Genomic DNA, 15644 nt, shown 5'->3' with positions numbered 1-15644 from the left:
CAACACAAGAATAAAAGGGGGCTTCCTATTCTAGCTGGCTGCAGACTACCTACCTAACACACCTAGGTAGTTACACACTCGATGCTCTTGGTTGTCTTCTCAACCTACAAGCTCGAACTGGGAACGGCCTGTTCTAGCAAAGCAATGCCCGCAAACGCTCCCTGGTCTTCATAAATTGTCTGTTTACCACTGCCGTCCATGTTGAACCGATAGACCGCACCGCCGCTGTGTGTTTGGTTAGTACCACATCTTCAATTCGAGCCTTAAAAGCAGCATGGGTGTTGACATACAGATCTGTAGCATAGATGTACCTGTTCTTTTTATCAATGGCCAGTCCAATCGCCTCATGCAGATTCCGCGCGAGGACCTGATGCTTGCTGAATGACCCATCCGGATTCAAAGCTGCCCGGTTCAAAGTATTGCCGTTCGGCAGCTCTCCACGGTCAGTCCAATACAGAGCGCTGCCCTCCTCGTCCATCGCGAGGTCAACCGGCTCCGGCAGGTGATCAAAAACCACCTCAACATCCGGTCTGTTGGAAGCACCAAATCCCTGGGGCATCTCGATGGAGGCCCGGTAAATGCGTCCTTTGGCGCCCCTGGGCGGTCCCTTTTGGGTCCAGTAGAACTTGCCCTCTCGAGCTGAGACAGTGATACCTACGCACCACAAAGTAGGGTCATCTATCCCCTTCCTCCAGTCGCCAGCGCGGACGAGAGTCTGGAGATTGGATCCATCAACGCCGCAACGGAAGACTCGCATGCCCTCTCGATCAGAGAAATAAAGCACCTCGTTCTCCTGGTCGACAGACAACTGCTTGGGTGTGTGAACGGCGCCGGGGGGGATGATGACCCGTGCGCCAGTGCCGTCCAGGTTGCACGACATGATGGAACCATCGTTTTGACCGGGAGTGCCCATGTTGGTCCAGAATATCTTGCCAGCCTTCTGGGAGAGGGCGATTCCATCTGGCATCGGCAGATGATGGGCGATTACCTTGAGCGGAGATCTTCCATCCGCACTTCCCACGAAAATGCGGCCCTTCCTGTAGAACCCGACGTCATCCGGATCATTGTTCCATCCAATATCCAAAAAGTACAAGGACGGAACATGCAGATTGTCGTAACTGGCTTGTTCCTGGTTAGCCGTCTTGACGGTGTGATTAGGAGGGTAAAGACCGCCCTTGCTGCTCTTGGCTCCGAGTCTGCCCTCGTCAATGTACTTTTGTAGAAAGGGCAAGACACCTCTGTCCTGCAGGCCACGCTCTTGGATGTAGTGCTTCTCGATGAGCGAAACGGTATCTAGGCCGACCGAGTCCATCAGAGTGCAGGGTGGACTACCGTTCTCGATAAACATCTCGGTCCAGACAGCGTCGAGTTCTTGGGGAGAAGCCACGCCTTCAGCCAGCACCATGAGACACTCGCGCTTGATGGCTGCCCAAACGCGGTTCAGGATGAAACCAGTCGACTCCTTGTGTGCAATCACCGGCATCATGCCTGACGCTCTGAAGTGGTTCAAGAGGAAGGGAAATATCTCGGGTCGCGTAGAACCACTCGTCATGAGCTCGACGATACGGATGGTCGGCGGGACCATGTAGTGGGTGTTCAGCATTCGTTGAGCCGTCTCTGGCTTGACCATGGCCGTCATCTCGCGGGACTTGTAGGAGGAGGAGTTTGAGGCTAGGATGGCATCCGGCCGGGTGATGTTTTCGAGTTCGGCAAACAAATCGATTTTCATGTTCAATTTCTCGGGTACGCATTCGATAACCAGCCAAGAATCCTCCACGGCGTGTTCCATATTCTGGAAGCCACGAACGCTGATGGTGTTCGGATCAACGATGGGCTTGTATCTCCATAGCTCGCTGGTGATGTACTGCAACGCCGCGTTCGTCTGTCGAGGGTCTGGGTCCCTGATGTGGACTTGGTAGCCGGCCGATGCCCAGCAGGCGCCGATTCGACGACCCAGGACGCCGGCCCCGAGAATTCCAACAGATCTTCCGGCGGTGGATGGTAACTTCCAGGGCGTCATGTTGATGGATGTCCACTGCCTATGATCAAATTTCCACAGATGTTGAGAGATGGGGAACCGACGTGTTGTTCAACAGGGAGGACAAGGTGACCTAGGCATAGAGGTAGGTATGTTCCCAAGTACATGTAGCTGCCCTGTATCTGGATGTGCAAATTGAAAGCATCATCCGTCCCAATGCATCATGATACGTCGGCATGACGCGAGGCCACCAGGTCAACTCAAACCATAATCCATCTCACATCGACCCTCGCCGGGTATCGATTCAACTCCCGCTCGGGTTCCTGGCTTGTCCGGTCTCTCTATTGGGTCAGTAGCATACCGATAGGCGCGTCTTGTGGTTTATTTAACTCCAGGAAAAATGGTGTGGAAGAAGAGGTCGAATGGAAGGAAGAGTCCTGCTTGGTGATGAATCCATAGTAGCCTCACTTAATAGTTCGTGTACATCGGGAAGTTGGGGAACTGGACTAGAACTAGTTGCCGCCGCTTGGATGAAACCTGGAAGGATGAGGTCGCAGTTCCCCTTGCGGTTCGGTGGTCCCTGTACGCAGTAAGTGTAAGCTACCTTACCAAGTGGGTCCCTCTCCACTTTCCCCGGCGTGCTTCTGCCGTGTCGTCCAGGGGCCCGGGGTTGCTATCGGACGGGGCTGGCTAGGCTGAGGTTCAGCTGAAAAGGAAGCCGTCAAATGCCAGAACAGAAATTGACGGTCCCGACGCCTTGAGGTTTGTGACCGTGACGTTTACAACTGAAACCGCCCTCTTTGGCGGATGGTGTCGGTCGGGCAGTTAGTGGCTGTCGAATTGCCTACTACCTACACGACTGTTTGTCACTCTGTCACTCTCTGTCATGTCCTTCTTCCAAGCCTTCCATTTAGGTTGGGCTGGAGAAAGCGAACCTGGCTGGAACAACTGCCCTGAGCGGGAACCGCCGCCCGTGCCAATGGACCTCGGCTCCCCCGTCGGGTCGCTTCTTGGCTCCTCCTGAGATCAACACTAGACTCCATCGGCCTCCCGACAACTGGTACCTCCACGCATCACCGCACCCGGGATGATCATCGACTAGTGTACTGCCGACTTCGTCTGAATTATCCCCTGGCCCTTTCCCTTGTTTCTCTGTTTCTTCTAGTTTGTTCTTGTTCAACCAACGACATGATACAACTTCCATCCCGATAAACGTTTGATACCCCCCCCTCCTTATTAATTGCGTTTCTCCAGCCTTAATATACCCACGCCAGCCAGCCTCGACCCTCGAATCCGAATCCCTCCTTATCCGATCCGATGAGCGAACCCAAGTCCTCCCCTCCAGGGCCTCCGCCTTCTGCTCCTGCTCCTGCTCCTGCTCCTGCCCCCTCTCCAGCTCCAGCTGCCGTCGCCGCACCGACTGTCTCTCCTCCTACCTTGCCGGCAGACAACACCTTTGCCCTCGCCCAGCAGCGACTAATCGCCCGCCGACAGGCCCGTGAGACAGAGAACGCCGCGCGCCTCGCCGCCCAGCGATCAGAATCCCAACTACGATCCCGCATCGCAGCCTCCCAATCCCCTTTAATCCGCCGCCTCGGCTCATCGACCCTCTCTTTCTGGGATGCTATCTCCTCGCGCGAGGGCACACGGCCCGCCTTCCGCGTCGGCCAAGTCGACGCCGAACTTCTCGACGCCGAGCTCGTCGATCTCCTCCGCACCCAGGTCGGCGACGCCCTAAAGTATATTGGCGGCGGCGTCTCGTCGACCCTCAAAGACGAGTGGGATGCTGAGATCCTGCTCATCCTGCGCGCCATCCTCTTCAAGCTGACCATCTGGGACCATGACGCCACGTACGGCGCCGCGCTCCAGAACCTGCGCTACACCGACGCTCGCAAGTCCGGCCCCGTGCTCCAGCCGCCATCGAAGCTGCAAAAGAGCCTGTACGGCTTCGTCACCGTGGGTGGCAAGTACCTTTGGACCAAATGGGAGACGTACCTTCTTGACCACGACGAAGCCTCTTCCTACTCCGTCGAGGGCCCCAACCCCAACATCCAGCGCCTCAGCCGCCTCACCGAATCGATCGGCACCTTTCATGCCTTCGCCTCTTTCGCTTCCTTCCTCGTCTTCCTTCTGCACGGCCGCTACCGAACCATCCTCGACCGGCTCCTGCGCATGCGTCTGGCGCCGCCCACCTCGCAAGTCTCGCGCGAGGTGTCATTCGAGTACCTCAACCGCCAGCTCGTCTGGCACGCCTTTACCGAGTTCCTTTTGTTCGTCCTCCCCTTGGTGGGAATCAACCGCTGGCGCCGCTGGCTGGCACGCACCTGGCGCCGCACAAAATCGATGCTCACCACCTCTTCCACCAACGATCCCACCCAGAACAAGGGCGGCGAATTCGCCTTTTTACCGGAACGCACCTGCGCCATCTGCTACCAGGACCAAAACAGCGCCAAGTCCGAAGCCGAGCTCATGGCCGCCGCCTCTTCGTCTTCAGGCGTCGTCGGCTCCGCCCAGACCGACATCACGAATCCTTACGAGGCCATGCCCTGCGGCTGCGTGTACTGCTTCGTGTGCGTGGCGACGCGCATCGAGCGCGAGGAAGGCGAAGGGTGGACGTGCTTGCGGTGTGGCGAGCTGGTTAAAGAATGCAAGCCTTGGAATGGCGATGTTTTGAGTCCTGCTGAAGCTCATGCAGCGGCGGCAAATCAAGGCGGGAGGAACGTGGCGTTTGCGGCTGGCGTAAAAGAGCGACCTAACCTGAATCGATTGTCGACGGAGAGCAGTGGGAGGAGGAGTAGCAGTAATCGGGTGTCGTTTGATGATGAGGTCAGGGAGAGGAGAAGGGTGTCGTTCGAGGATGAGATTAGACCGGGCGAGGATGCGGCTAGTGATGATGGGCCGGTTCGGGTGCCAGAGAGGAGGGAGAGCCAAAAGCAAAGTCAGACGGCGAGGGCAACTGGGACGGGCGTAAGTGAGGGTGAGACGAGCGGTACGAAGGCGGATGAAGAGGAGGAGGGTGAAGACGAAGAAGAAGAAGAAGAAGGGGAGGATGAAGAAGACCAGGAGGAGGAAGAGGATGAATCACAATCAAGCGGAGACCTGCAAACAAGTTCTGACGCCGAGGACGAAGAAGATGACGGAGAAGAAGAAGAAGGCTCAGAATCAGGATCAGATAGTTCCGATTCCGAAGACTACGAAGCGGAAGAAGAGGAACTTGGTGAGGATATTGCCTTCTAGTCTTGAATCAGATCGAACCAGACGAGACCAGACCGGGCCGGAAAACTACGTACGAAGCGAGCATTAGATCAGGAGCAAGTCAGGTATTAAGCAAGCATGCATCTTTTTTTTTTTTATTCAGGGGTGGTTCGGAACTTTCTCTGTGCGTATAAGAGTAGTATGATTGTAACAAAATGCTCGGTACAATCATCAACAAAATACATGGACGGGGAGATCGGATAATATTACCTATACATAATGATGGTACCTACCGTACTCTTTTTTTCAAGGAAATAATAAGGAGCTGTGATTATGTCAAAAACGATGGGACACAGTGTTGTTTGTTTGTTTGAATAGACAGAAAGGTCTGCTCCGCTTCTGTTGAGTTCATTCGAGTGTCGAGAAACTACCTACCTAGCTAAATGTCACTGAAGTGCGAACCGTAAACACAAACTGAGCATATCTACTACTCCTGACAGTAACACAACCTCACTCAACACGCTGATACACACACTACATAACAGAAATTCTTCACCGCTGATCAACCGCGTATCTGTCTTGCCCATCAAAATCAAAATCATCCAGTCTCTGTCCAAGTCATAAGTCATTATCATATACGAGCCATGAATCTAACATGTCTATCCCGTCTCACTCTTTCGCTCTTTCTTTGTTTCCACCATCCATCCTGTCCAGCCAATTCAGGATTCCCAATAAAAAATCGCTTCCTCGTCCGTCCAAAAAGAAAACAAAAAATTGAAAAAAACGAGAAAGAGAAACAAGCCAAAAAGAAGCAAAAAGAAGGAAAAAGAAAAAGATGAAAGTATAAGGCGGTCAACAAGCCATATGCCGCAGCTTCTCATCTCATCACTCGAGTCCATATCCTTCCGTCTTTTCCCATATCCAAAAAAAAAAAAAAAAAAAAAAGGTGCAAGTGCCTCTCTCATATCCAATCGATCTTCCTTACAACCAACCTCCTTCTCTTTACACTTACTTCCGCTTGAGACTGCCCAACCTCCTCTTCAGCGACTGCGCAATGGTTTTGCCCGTGGTATTACTTCTGCGCAAACCCCCAGACTCTCCTTCGTAGTCGTTCGAGTAACCTCCTCCTCCTCCGTATCCCGTAGTCGTAGGCGTAGCATTGCTCACGCTTCTTTGACGAACTTTGGCGTTGCCCTCTTTCTGCTGGTAGCCCATCAGACCCGAGCTAGAGCCAGGAACGTCCAAGTAGTGGGTAGAACGCGGTTGCATCTCAAGCATGCTCTCGCCGCCTTCCTTGGAGGCGTAGTTGTAGTTGCCGTAGCTATAGCTACGGGCAAGGCCACGGGAGGGGGTGGCCTTGTGGTCTTTGAGCTGCTTCTCGATGGTGTAGGAGGGCTCGCCCTTGCCTTTGAGGTCATCCGGGTGGTATTGCTAAATTGGTTTTCTGTTAGTCCATGGAGGGATCTTTGGGGAGGGGGAAAAAGAAACATACATAACCCGCCCATCTCTTGTAGGCGGAGGCGTTTCCGTTGGTGGCTCCCTCACGCATCATATCCGTGCCTTCTTGGTAGTCCATGGTGCGTCCGGCAAGATCGCGCATCCCGGGAGGGATGACGGCGGTTCCTTGCAAGGGAACATGCTTGATCAGCGAATCCTGGACATACTCACGGGGAGTAGCCCTGAGAGCCGCCATATTGGAGTCCTTGACTGCTTCAACGGGCGAATACTTCTTGTTGCGGTTACGGGACGCCAGGGTGGCATCGTATGGGCCGTCATGGTGGTACATGAAGCCGCGTCCGGGGCCAGTGATGTCTAAAGTGTCGATGATATCGATAGGTTGCTGACGGCGGGGGTTGCGTAGGTTGGGTGTTCGATCGGCAGCCCGGTAGTCTCGCTCGAGCATGGCGAGTGGCCGGTGGGACATGTCCCCGGGGTAACGCTCCTTCAGGGAGCTGGCACGAGGTCGACCGGTTTGATGAGCCATTGTGTCTTGGTATTCTCGTTGAGCGAGTGCTTCAGGTTTCCGGGTGAGGGTTCCCACAAATCGGTGAGGGTGATGCTGAGAAAGTGTCCTGGTTCCAGCGGGTTGTGGAAAGGGCTAGGCGTAGGTATATAAGGTTTTCTTCTTTTCCAACTTGGTTACCGGAAAGTGTTGTGGATAAGTTGCGAAGAAGGTGGGTTTGCTCTTCGATTAATACTATTTCCCCAACTCGAAAATTGACGGAGTAGAAATATTTCTTCGGAATGCCTGGCGTGACGTAGACGCAAGTGAGCACCTGTGACGGTGGGTACCAAAAATTGGACAAGTAGGACTGGCACACGGCGGAACTGTGTATGACGAGCAGGCCTTGTATGCAAGTTGTGAATTATTCGCTGGGCTCGGGTTGGTAGAGTGGTCTTAAAATATACTTGCTTGCCTAATCGGGCGTATAAGTGCAAGCCGTGGAGTAGAGGGATGCGGGCAAGATGCGAGGCGTAGGTGTGTAAATAAGTAGGTGTCCTTTTTAATAATATATACACATATGTCCGGGAGAAAAAGAGAACGGAGCAAATAATAGAGAGGCATGACCATGCAGTTTATATGTGTCCCGACGCTTACTTACACACAGGGTCCTGTGTCGACCAAGCCGGACGAACCTAAGCATCATTGCAGTTGGGAGAGGTCTTCAAGTGGCTGCGCCTTGGCAGGGGATCAGCAGGAACGTGGTGGGAGTGACGCAACACCCGGGACTTTATGAATGGCTGTCGTCACTAACAGGGATGTTAAGTGAATACGGCATCACCAGGCGCAACTGTTAACAAAACGGGGGGAACTGATAGCGCTTGCGATCATCACCACAACTGGAGGACAAGTCAACATCGATGCAAATCCCGCCAAAGCCGAAACCGGGAGCCATCCCGTCATCTTTGATCTGGTGGCGGTGATTCTTCCATGCTGCCATGCTAGAGTTTTTTTTTTTTAGAGCTGACGACTTTGACTTCTTGTCGAGGGCCCCAAAGTGTGACGGTTGGGCACGGCGATCTGTGGGGCGACATGGGTTGTAAAGGGCAAAGGACGATAAAAGCTTACGCAGTGCTTGTCGTACACCTGGTCGTCGTTGTCGTTGTACGTTCCGTCATCCCTCCCGCTTTTTAGTTCCAGTCTCGGGTGTCTCGGAGTGGACAATTGTGCGGCCGCCATGGCTTCCGGAGGGCTGTGAGTACAGCTGGTTCAGACATTATGTCTAGGGCCCTTGATGCAGGGGATCGACAGTAGCTAAAATAGTAGATAGGTTGAAGTTAAAGTTGAGGCCGGGTTGAGGTAGCACAGCGGACATCATGACGGAAGCTGTTAGTACTTGTTGGACCTAGATTGAAAGAGCAAACGGAACGAACCAAAATACAAGGAGATGGACGTTTACCGAGGACAGATTGAAAGGTATCGAAGCGGTGCAATATTTCCTATAATTGCCATCCTCTTTCCCCTCCTACTAGCCTCCTCGAAAACAGATGTGTCCAGCAGATCGGCGGCTTCATTTCAGTTGGGCAGCATGACCGCCAGCCGAGCATTAGTCGCAGGGCATTGAGCCAACCTGGAGAGGGATGCAATCTAGACCAAAGGTCCAGGCCGGGCCAGCGACGGCATGTTTGGGGTTGTTAGGCTGGTCGGTCGTGGTTGCGGGGTGCGGGTGATGATATTGACAAACTGAAAGATTCTGCCCACACATGGAAAGTAGTGGAAGGCACTGCAGGTCATTTGGGGCCTACAGTAGGTAGGTACCTAGGGTACATACAATGGCTGGATTAGAAATATGACTTGAATCTACACAGCAAGTTTAGAAAGAAGTCATCGTCTGCATCAAAGAGACAGCAACTTGAATCTAATCGATGTGCGGATAGAAGGCCAGATCGGAGAGAGGGAAGAAAGTGCGGGAGTGCAGGTGGAAGCCGCGGTTACCGCCATGTCTTGCCAAGGGCTCGCTCAATCTTGCCGTCGAGTCTACTTCACGCTTCAAAATTCCCGTCGCGACACAGAAATGAAAGAACCCAGTGAGCCAGGCACCGCGGCAACTCAACCTCAAAAATCTTTCGAGCAAACCTCGACGATCTGGCGAAACCATTCCCAAGCTCAGCAACTTCAAACCGAGTTTCATTCTTTTGTTACCGGAACATCTTGACTCTCTTTTCGGCCATTCGCCCGGAGGTTGGCTTGACCGTTCTTTCTTTAGGGCGTTTCTTTTTTGTATGGTACACCACCCACTCGGCCACACATTTAGAGCCAGACATCAGCTCCCCTCTACTCAGCCGGTCAGCCAGCTATCTTCTCAGCAACCTCCGTCACCAAGCCGCCCGTTACAGGCCAGTCATGAAACGGCCTCTGGTAGATTATGATTCCGGGTCCGGATCCGAGTCCGAGTGTGGAAGCTCATCGGACGGACCAAAATCAAGTTCAACAAATATTCCTCCCCAGCTCAAGAAGCGCCGGAACGGTGACATCGGCACTCGGGCCCCACCCTCGGCTCCGGCTTCCACTCCGATTGCCCCACTTGGCCGAAGCTCTGGCACCCACACCATACCGCCAAAACCGGCACCCAAGTCAACATCATCTCTCCCACCCATCTCAGATCGCTTCAATGATTTATACGCCTCTAACACTCGAACTGCTGTCTCTGACGATCCTTCCCTGCACCAAGGACGTCAGCGCCAGGTCCCTCATATTCCCGGCAACTGGCCGAGCCACGTATATATCGATTGGGATCCCAGCTCAGGGGATCGTGAGCTCCTCTCGTCGCTTGTTGACAAGCTTCAGACCAGGGTAGCTGCTGCTGCTCAACGTTACCCCGACCTCGAGGGAGTCAAAATCAGCACGGCCTTGCGAGATCCAGAGTTACCTGTGGACAAGCCATTGCACATCAGCCTGTCGGCCCCACTTACACTGACCTCAAAGAATAAAGACGCTTTTCTTGACGATGTAACCAGAGCGTTGAGGTCAAGTGGTGTAAGCCCTTTCGTGGTGGACTTTTCCGGAGGAGTCAATTGGTATCGATCCGAGGAAAGCACCCGATCGTTCTTAGTCCTGCGGGTGCGTGAGGTTCAGAACACTGGCATGACCACTGCAGATTCGAGCCCCAACCCACGACTGACCACCCTACTTCAACGATGCAACAAGACCGCGAAAGAGTACGGTCAACCGCCACTCTATGATTCGCAAGACATGGGCTACCGCTTTCACGTCACGATAGCCTGGACTCACGCTCGTCCAAGTGAATCGTTGAAGCAGCTGACGGATTCAATCTTTGACGACTGCAAAACCATGTATAGTGAAAACATGTCGATCAGGGACAAACTTTGTACTGGCTCAAGTTTTCGCGTTGAAACGGTCAAGGTCAAGATTGGAAACCACGTTACCAGGTTCGAGCTACCTGATAAGGGTCTCGCCTTACCAGTCAAGACTACATAGGAACGCTGGCCTTGCCAGTTCTCACGCGTCAAGCCATACTCATCTGGCCTAGGAACGCCCTCAGTCTGTTAGGGCCAAGGGGAAGAAAGCAACTCAAGCCCTTCCGAGCATGGGTGCAACCCCGAAGAGTATTTCGATACGGAGGGGAGAGATTGCCTGCATTGCCTCGAGTCCCACCTGGAGATATCAAAGGGCCTCGACAACGATGCAGAACGGTTTTCGTGCCCCGGATGCGATCGAGTCTTCTCGTCCCGACAATTTCTCGATATGCACCTGGATTCAGACGTTTGTCGCGCAAGGGAGAGAGCAGTTACAGATATCCAAAACATTTCGTCTAAGAAAAAAAACGACATGGAGATGCCGTTTGTGTACTAAGTACCATACTTCAGGCTTTCCATCAGGTGAGAGTCTCTAGGTCATTTTCCAACATATCTGGAAATGGATCGTTGCAAGAAACCGTCATCATCAAAAGTCGTGTGCAAGACGGTGATTTTGGATATCACCACCTTCCAACAACTCCTTGGGGAAGATAGTAGGAAAAAGGTGAGTAGGACATTAGAAAATTCAAATTCACAGTCTTCCACGGTAGCAACACGCCTCCCTCACTTATTTTGGTGGGCATAAAATGCACAAATTCTCGGCAGTACCTATACTTGCAGATTGTGCCTGATATCCAGGAAACCTAAGTAAAGATCATTCGCCCGAGTCTTTGTGCGGTATCCCTCTTTGGGGCGTCGGACATATGGTATATGGTATATGTACAAGTATATGTAGGTAGCTGGCAGATTTAGGCTGGCCGCTGTGCATTAGCATGTGTGTGTAAATTGACAAGTGGTAGGCATATGTCCTCGAGTTTTCACTAACTGGAAAAGTATTATTTTCCTACCGGCATATGCGTGCTCACAGGGGAGCGCAGGCATAATTCTGGCCATCTTTTCTGCTATCTGCCCGGCGCCCTTAAAAAAAAAAAAAAAAAGATAGTGTTGGGCCAGTCTCGCAATACTCTACGGTATGTTGGCTTGTAGCGCGCCGTGTTATGCCCTGTCCAGTGCTCAAGGAGGGGAAAGCATATTCTTCTTTCTTTTCTTCGCTCTTTTTTTCCCCCTTTTGTTGCTATCTCTCTCTCTCTCTCCTCCTTTGTTTTTCCTTTTTTTCTTTTTTTTCCCCCCCCAAAGAGTCTCTACAGCCAGCCTGCATCAGACACTTTGTCCAGAAGACCCTTTCTCCAAGCTTCGAAACAAGGACATCATATTCGGCGGACCAAAAACAGGATGAGTGGTTGATGCATGTAACAAGTTCGAAATCACATGCAAGTGTTCCATAGACACGGATAATTCAAACTGGGAGCTACCTGTATGTCACCTAGTATCTAATCGGACGGAGAAACCTGGGGAAGGGGGCGGAACATGCAACGTGAAAAGAAAAAGAAAGAAAAAGAAAGAAAAAGAAAGAAAAAGAAAGAAAAAGAAAGAAAAAGAAAGAAAAAAAAAACCAGAGAAGAAGAAGATGCCCACCAACGTGCGCGTAGTAGAGTACTTGAAAGAGTCATACAGGTACACACGAAAAGTGATTGATTGGTGTTTACGCTGTGTGTGTATGTATTGACCATGAGACCGAGGGCCAAGGAGAAACGCCAAGCGAGTGGTATAACATGAAAAGCATCATTTTTTGATCCCATCAACATTTGTCATGATAGTGTGATTCCAACGACTAACAAAAAAAAGCCTGGCTTTTATTATAAAATAAACAAGAATGAAGAAAAAGGCTCCGTCTCTCTACCTCATAGAATAGTCTATTACTCTGGTCGATATCAAAGCTGAAAGAAAACTTAAGCTTGCATCAAAGCTCATCAAGACTAGGTCTCCTGAACTCCCAAGTCCGCGGCATGACGGGCAAACCGACGTAAAACTGCCAGAAGCGTTTAAGTTCGGTGATGGTAATTTCGTAGCTATTTCGTGATTGACCAATTCGTTAACAAAGTGAACAGCACCAACGAGTGACAAAAGGCCAGAGGAGGAATGGAATGTGGAAACAGAGGGATAAGAAAACTCACATCAATGCAGGCAAATTGAGATAGCTCCTGATCACCAGCTTGAATGCCGCGAATACCGCCCTGAACTCGTTTTCGAAGTCATCCTTGAGGGTTCTCTTCTTGTAGACAAAGTTGGGGTCGGTATCGGGCTGTTGCGGTTGTCGCTGGAACTCGTGGAATTCATCATCATCATCATCATCATCGTTGTTGTCAACCTCAACCTGTTGCTGATGCTCAACCTTCGGAGCAGGAGTAACCCCCGCCGCTTTGGCCTCGTCTACAGCGGTTGTGGCTGTATTTGTGTCGGACGCTTCAGCGTGATCAGCGGCATCGGGCGTCGGAACGATAACGTGTCTCGGCTTCTTGGCTCGGTCAGGGATGTGATGGGCTCCCGAATTTTCGGATCCTTCGATCTGTTCGTGGGATTGAGGTTGTTGTCCCTCCTCGCTCTCCTCAACCATCGCCCTAAATTTCTGAATAGCGTCCAAACTGCTGCTCAACCGCGCATAAGTGTTGAACAGTGCCACCAGCTCGGTGCGCTTAAGCTTGAACGGGATCTCGTCAGTCTCAGAAGATGTCGCGGAAGTGTCGTTGTTAGCGAACTCGAAGAGAACCTTGAGCGCAGTTCCGTATCCGGCCGTCTGTAACTTGCCCCACAATCGACACTTGTCGCAGCCGACGCAGTCCATCAGTCTTGAGATGTTGCGGAAGCGGTTGCGGAAGTCTTCCTTCAGCGAAGGGCCCTCGCCGTTCTTGAACATGATCGACTCGTCGAACACAGGTCCAGGCACGGTGTTAGCGGCCTTAGAGGTGACAGCGAGGACCTTGGCGCGTGTGTCGGCGTCTTGGGCCGGGTCGCCCGTGCAAAAGGTGTACTCCTCGTGGGAGGAGAGGTAAGGCCCGAGTTTGGCGACGGCGCGGGTGAGCAGGGCGTAGTTAAAGTACAGATTGCTGATGCGTTCGGGGAACTTGTGCAGGCGGTTGATGTAGCAGGACAAGTTGGGCTGCCACTGGCCGGTGGTCTGATTCAAAAAGTCCCAGCAGAGGTGCGTCGAGATGGACGCGTGCATGCCGCTGACGATCTTGTAGAAGACGCGCTTCTCGAGACACTCGTCTTCGCTCTCGAGACCGGTCTTGGTGACGAAGGGGACCAGCGGGTTCTGCTCGCGCTGCTGCTCGAGCATATGCTGCCGACCGGCAGCTTGCATGACAGCGCGGAAATCCTGGGCTGCGGGATTCTTGGGGACTGAGTAGGTGTCGCCCAACGATGCGGACTTGGGGAAGGAGGATTTCTGGAAGCAGTTCTCGCGGTAGATGGCGTCCCAGACCTGCTTGGCGCCGTCGCCGGCATACCCAGTGAAGCGCTCAGGATTACGCAGGAGAGAAACGTAATCGCCCTTGGAGGATGCGCCTTCGTCGTCCGGTACGCAGTAGTCGCGGTCGTCGCATTCGTCGTCGTATTCCACCACGCAGGACTCGCCTACGTCCTCGCCTAGCTTGCCCTGGAGCGGACGCTTTGGTTCTTCTTTCTGGACGGACTTTCCCGGATGCTTAGCCCGGGGTCCTTCGAGCTTGCCAAGCTCTTTGGCACGCCATACTTCGGGTATGTCTTCTTCGTTGTCGAGGGTCTCCACGGCGCAGGCGATGTTCCCGCACATGCCGTTCTCGTCGTTCCAGAAGGGACATTCCTTGTTGAAGAGGTTCAGGCGGTAATGTGAGAAGAAATCGGTCGTCCGTGTTAGGTCCTCGAGGGCGGGCTTGATGTCGCGGTTGAGCTGTTCGAGGGTGGAATAGGAGGCGCATGCATCACTGACAATGGCTTTTGGTGATATCTAGGAGGAGAATTGCCTGTTAGCTTCGGACAGCTCCCTACTAGTGCACGGTACCTTGGACTTACAGCGCATGATTCATCGCTCTTACACTGCGCTTCGGGACTCCAGAGCGCAAAGAGCGACAAGTAGAAAAGCCGCGATGCGGGCTTCATGGTGAGCGGCTGTTGTTGCTTGTCCGGAACTTGTCTCCTCCAGGCGCAAGCGGCAGCTTGAAAGAGGCCAGTCTAGCTAATTATACGTTGACCTTGGGTCTTCCAAGGGTTTCGGGGCAACGGTGGCCAGACCGTAGCTGTTCTCAGATAATCCGATGTTTTCGACGTATAGCAATGCCCGTGTAGAGATGAAAAGGTACCTCTACCTGGTAATCCGTGGTGCTTCCCGAGATGCTCGAGGTACACTTTTAGGGGCCAGTTCAACGTGTCTAGACTGTGACGTCGCTCTCTGCAGGGGTTATCTGTCTTCTGTGACAGGCTGCCGAAGGGAAGGAATTCTTATCGAAGATTCGATAAAGCACACACGGACAGCGCACTGACAGGGGTCCGGGTGAGGCAAGCGCAGTCAATAACGGGCTGAATAAGGTAGGGAAACAACAAAGAGACAGACACACTGAAAGAAATGGACATGTGGGAGACTAGGGGACATATAGTTCTAGGCGGAGATGTGTTTTCGAATGATCTGTCCACTACCGGCTGTTATGTCTGATTTCCCGTACCGGACTTCGTCTTAATAATCATCCCGAACCTGGGCCTCCATACAAAGGAGGCGAAGCATTCTGTTTGTTTCACTCCGGACGAAAGAGCGATCAATTGGTACGAATTAGATCTCCCAAAGGTCATGTTCTGGAAAGGTGTCCAGATGGAGATTGAGAAAATCAGCAGATGTCAAATTGCTGACCGAACGACCTTTTTCTCGACTGACCTGACGATGCACTGCGGCACCGTCCGGGTGTGGCGGCCCCTTGCATCTGTCCAATCATGTCGCTCCTTTGACTCTTGAGAAAGATGTTCACTTCCGTTTTGCTGTTCCAAGCATCGTCCGGGTCTACCACAACTACATCCTCGAATTTACAGTATCGGATGGCTTCATAAAGACACAAGAGAAATTATTGATGAACGGTTAAGACCTGGTGAGCTTGTGATTCAGGTACTGTGATCTTTTCCATGCCTT

At 52.5% G+C, this 15644-nt stretch overlaps 5 protein-coding genes across 5 annotated transcripts; 2 read left to right on the top strand and 3 right to left on the bottom strand.

The window, feature by feature from the left end:
- Positions 1-3: 3 nt before the first annotated feature.
- On the bottom strand, positions 4-2515 carry NCU16336 (3-hydroxyacyl-CoA dehydrogenase). Its single transcript, XM_011395042.1, has 2 exons — positions 291-2515; positions 4-225 (listed from the first exon to the last, which is right to left on the bottom strand). The coding sequence occupies exons 1-2, from the start codon at positions 2018-2020 to the stop codon at positions 105-107; spliced, it is 1851 nt and encodes a 616-aa protein (XP_011393344.1). The 5' UTR covers positions 2021-2515; the 3' UTR covers positions 4-104.
- A 204-nt stretch (positions 2516-2719) lies between these two features.
- pex2 (peroxin 2) lies at positions 2720-5522 on the top strand. The gene has a single exon (XM_959504.2). The coding sequence runs from the start codon at positions 3296-3298 to the stop codon at positions 5213-5215; it is 1920 nt and encodes a 639-aa protein (XP_964597.1). The 5' UTR covers positions 2720-3295; the 3' UTR covers positions 5216-5522.
- A 597-nt stretch (positions 5523-6119) lies between these two features.
- On the bottom strand, positions 6120-7209 carry NCU02071 (hypothetical protein). Its single transcript, XM_959505.2, has 2 exons — positions 6666-7209; positions 6120-6604 (listed from the first exon to the last, which is right to left on the bottom strand). The coding sequence occupies exons 1-2, from the start codon at positions 7155-7157 to the stop codon at positions 6182-6184; spliced, it is 915 nt and encodes a 304-aa protein (XP_964598.1). The 5' UTR covers positions 7158-7209; the 3' UTR covers positions 6120-6181.
- Positions 7210-9518: 2309 nt separating this feature from the next.
- NCU02073 (hypothetical protein) lies at positions 9519-11066 on the top strand (the record flags this gene model as incomplete). Its single annotated transcript, XM_959507.2, has 1 exon — positions 9519-11066. One exon carries the CDS (start codon positions 9519-9521, stop codon positions 10611-10613), a length of 1095 nt encoding a protein of 364 aa, XP_964600.2. The 3' UTR covers positions 10614-11066.
- Positions 11067-12065: 999 nt separating this feature from the next.
- Positions 12066-15324, bottom strand: NCU02074 (endoplasmic oxidoreductin-1). Its single transcript, XM_959508.2, has 3 exons — positions 14543-15324; positions 12667-14477; positions 12066-12561 (listed from the first exon to the last, which is right to left on the bottom strand). Exons 1-3 carry the CDS (start codon positions 14627-14629, stop codon positions 12453-12455), a joined length of 2007 nt encoding a protein of 668 aa, XP_964601.1. The 5' UTR covers positions 14630-15324; the 3' UTR covers positions 12066-12452.
- Positions 15325-15644: the final 320 nt, after the last annotated feature.

This window comes from Neurospora crassa, linkage group I, assembly GCF_000182925.2.
Source record: "Neurospora crassa OR74A linkage group I, whole genome shotgun sequence".
NCBI classification, from domain to species: Eukaryota; Fungi; Ascomycota; class Sordariomycetes; order Sordariales; family Sordariaceae; genus Neurospora; species Neurospora crassa.
Note: the sequence above shows the minus strand (reverse complement) of the source record. Positions and strands in the feature narration are given on the sequence as shown.

Coding starts and splice junctions, on each gene's coding strand:
- NCU02071 (XM_959505.2), bottom strand. CDS start 7,157: ATGGCTCATCAAACCGGTCGACCTCGTGCCAGCTCCCTGAAGGAGCGT. Junction 6,605..6,665: donor ACAAGAGATGGGCGGGTTAT/GTATGTTTCTTT, acceptor AAACCAATTTAG/CAATACCACCCGGATGACCT.
- NCU02074 (XM_959508.2), bottom strand. CDS start 14,629: ATGAAGCCCGCATCGCGGCTTTTCTACTTGTCGCTCTTTGCGCTCTGG. Junction 14,478..14,542: donor AGAGCGATGAATCATGCGCT/GTAAGTCCAAGG, acceptor TTCTCCTCCTAG/ATATCACCAAAAGCCATTGT. Junction 12,562..12,666: donor CTCAATTTGCCTGCATTGAT/GTGAGTTTTCTT, acceptor ATCACGAAATAG/CTACGAAATTACCATCACCG.
- NCU16336 (XM_011395042.1), bottom strand. CDS start 2,020: ATGACGCCCTGGAAGTTACCATCCACCGCCGGAAGATCTGTTGGAATT. Junction 226..290: donor TACATCTATGCTACAGATCT/GTATGTCAACAC, acceptor CCAAACACACAG/CGGCGGTGCGGTCTATCGGT.
- pex2 (XM_959504.2), top strand. CDS start 3,296: ATGAGCGAACCCAAGTCCTCCCCTCCAGGGCCTCCGCCTTCTGCTCCT.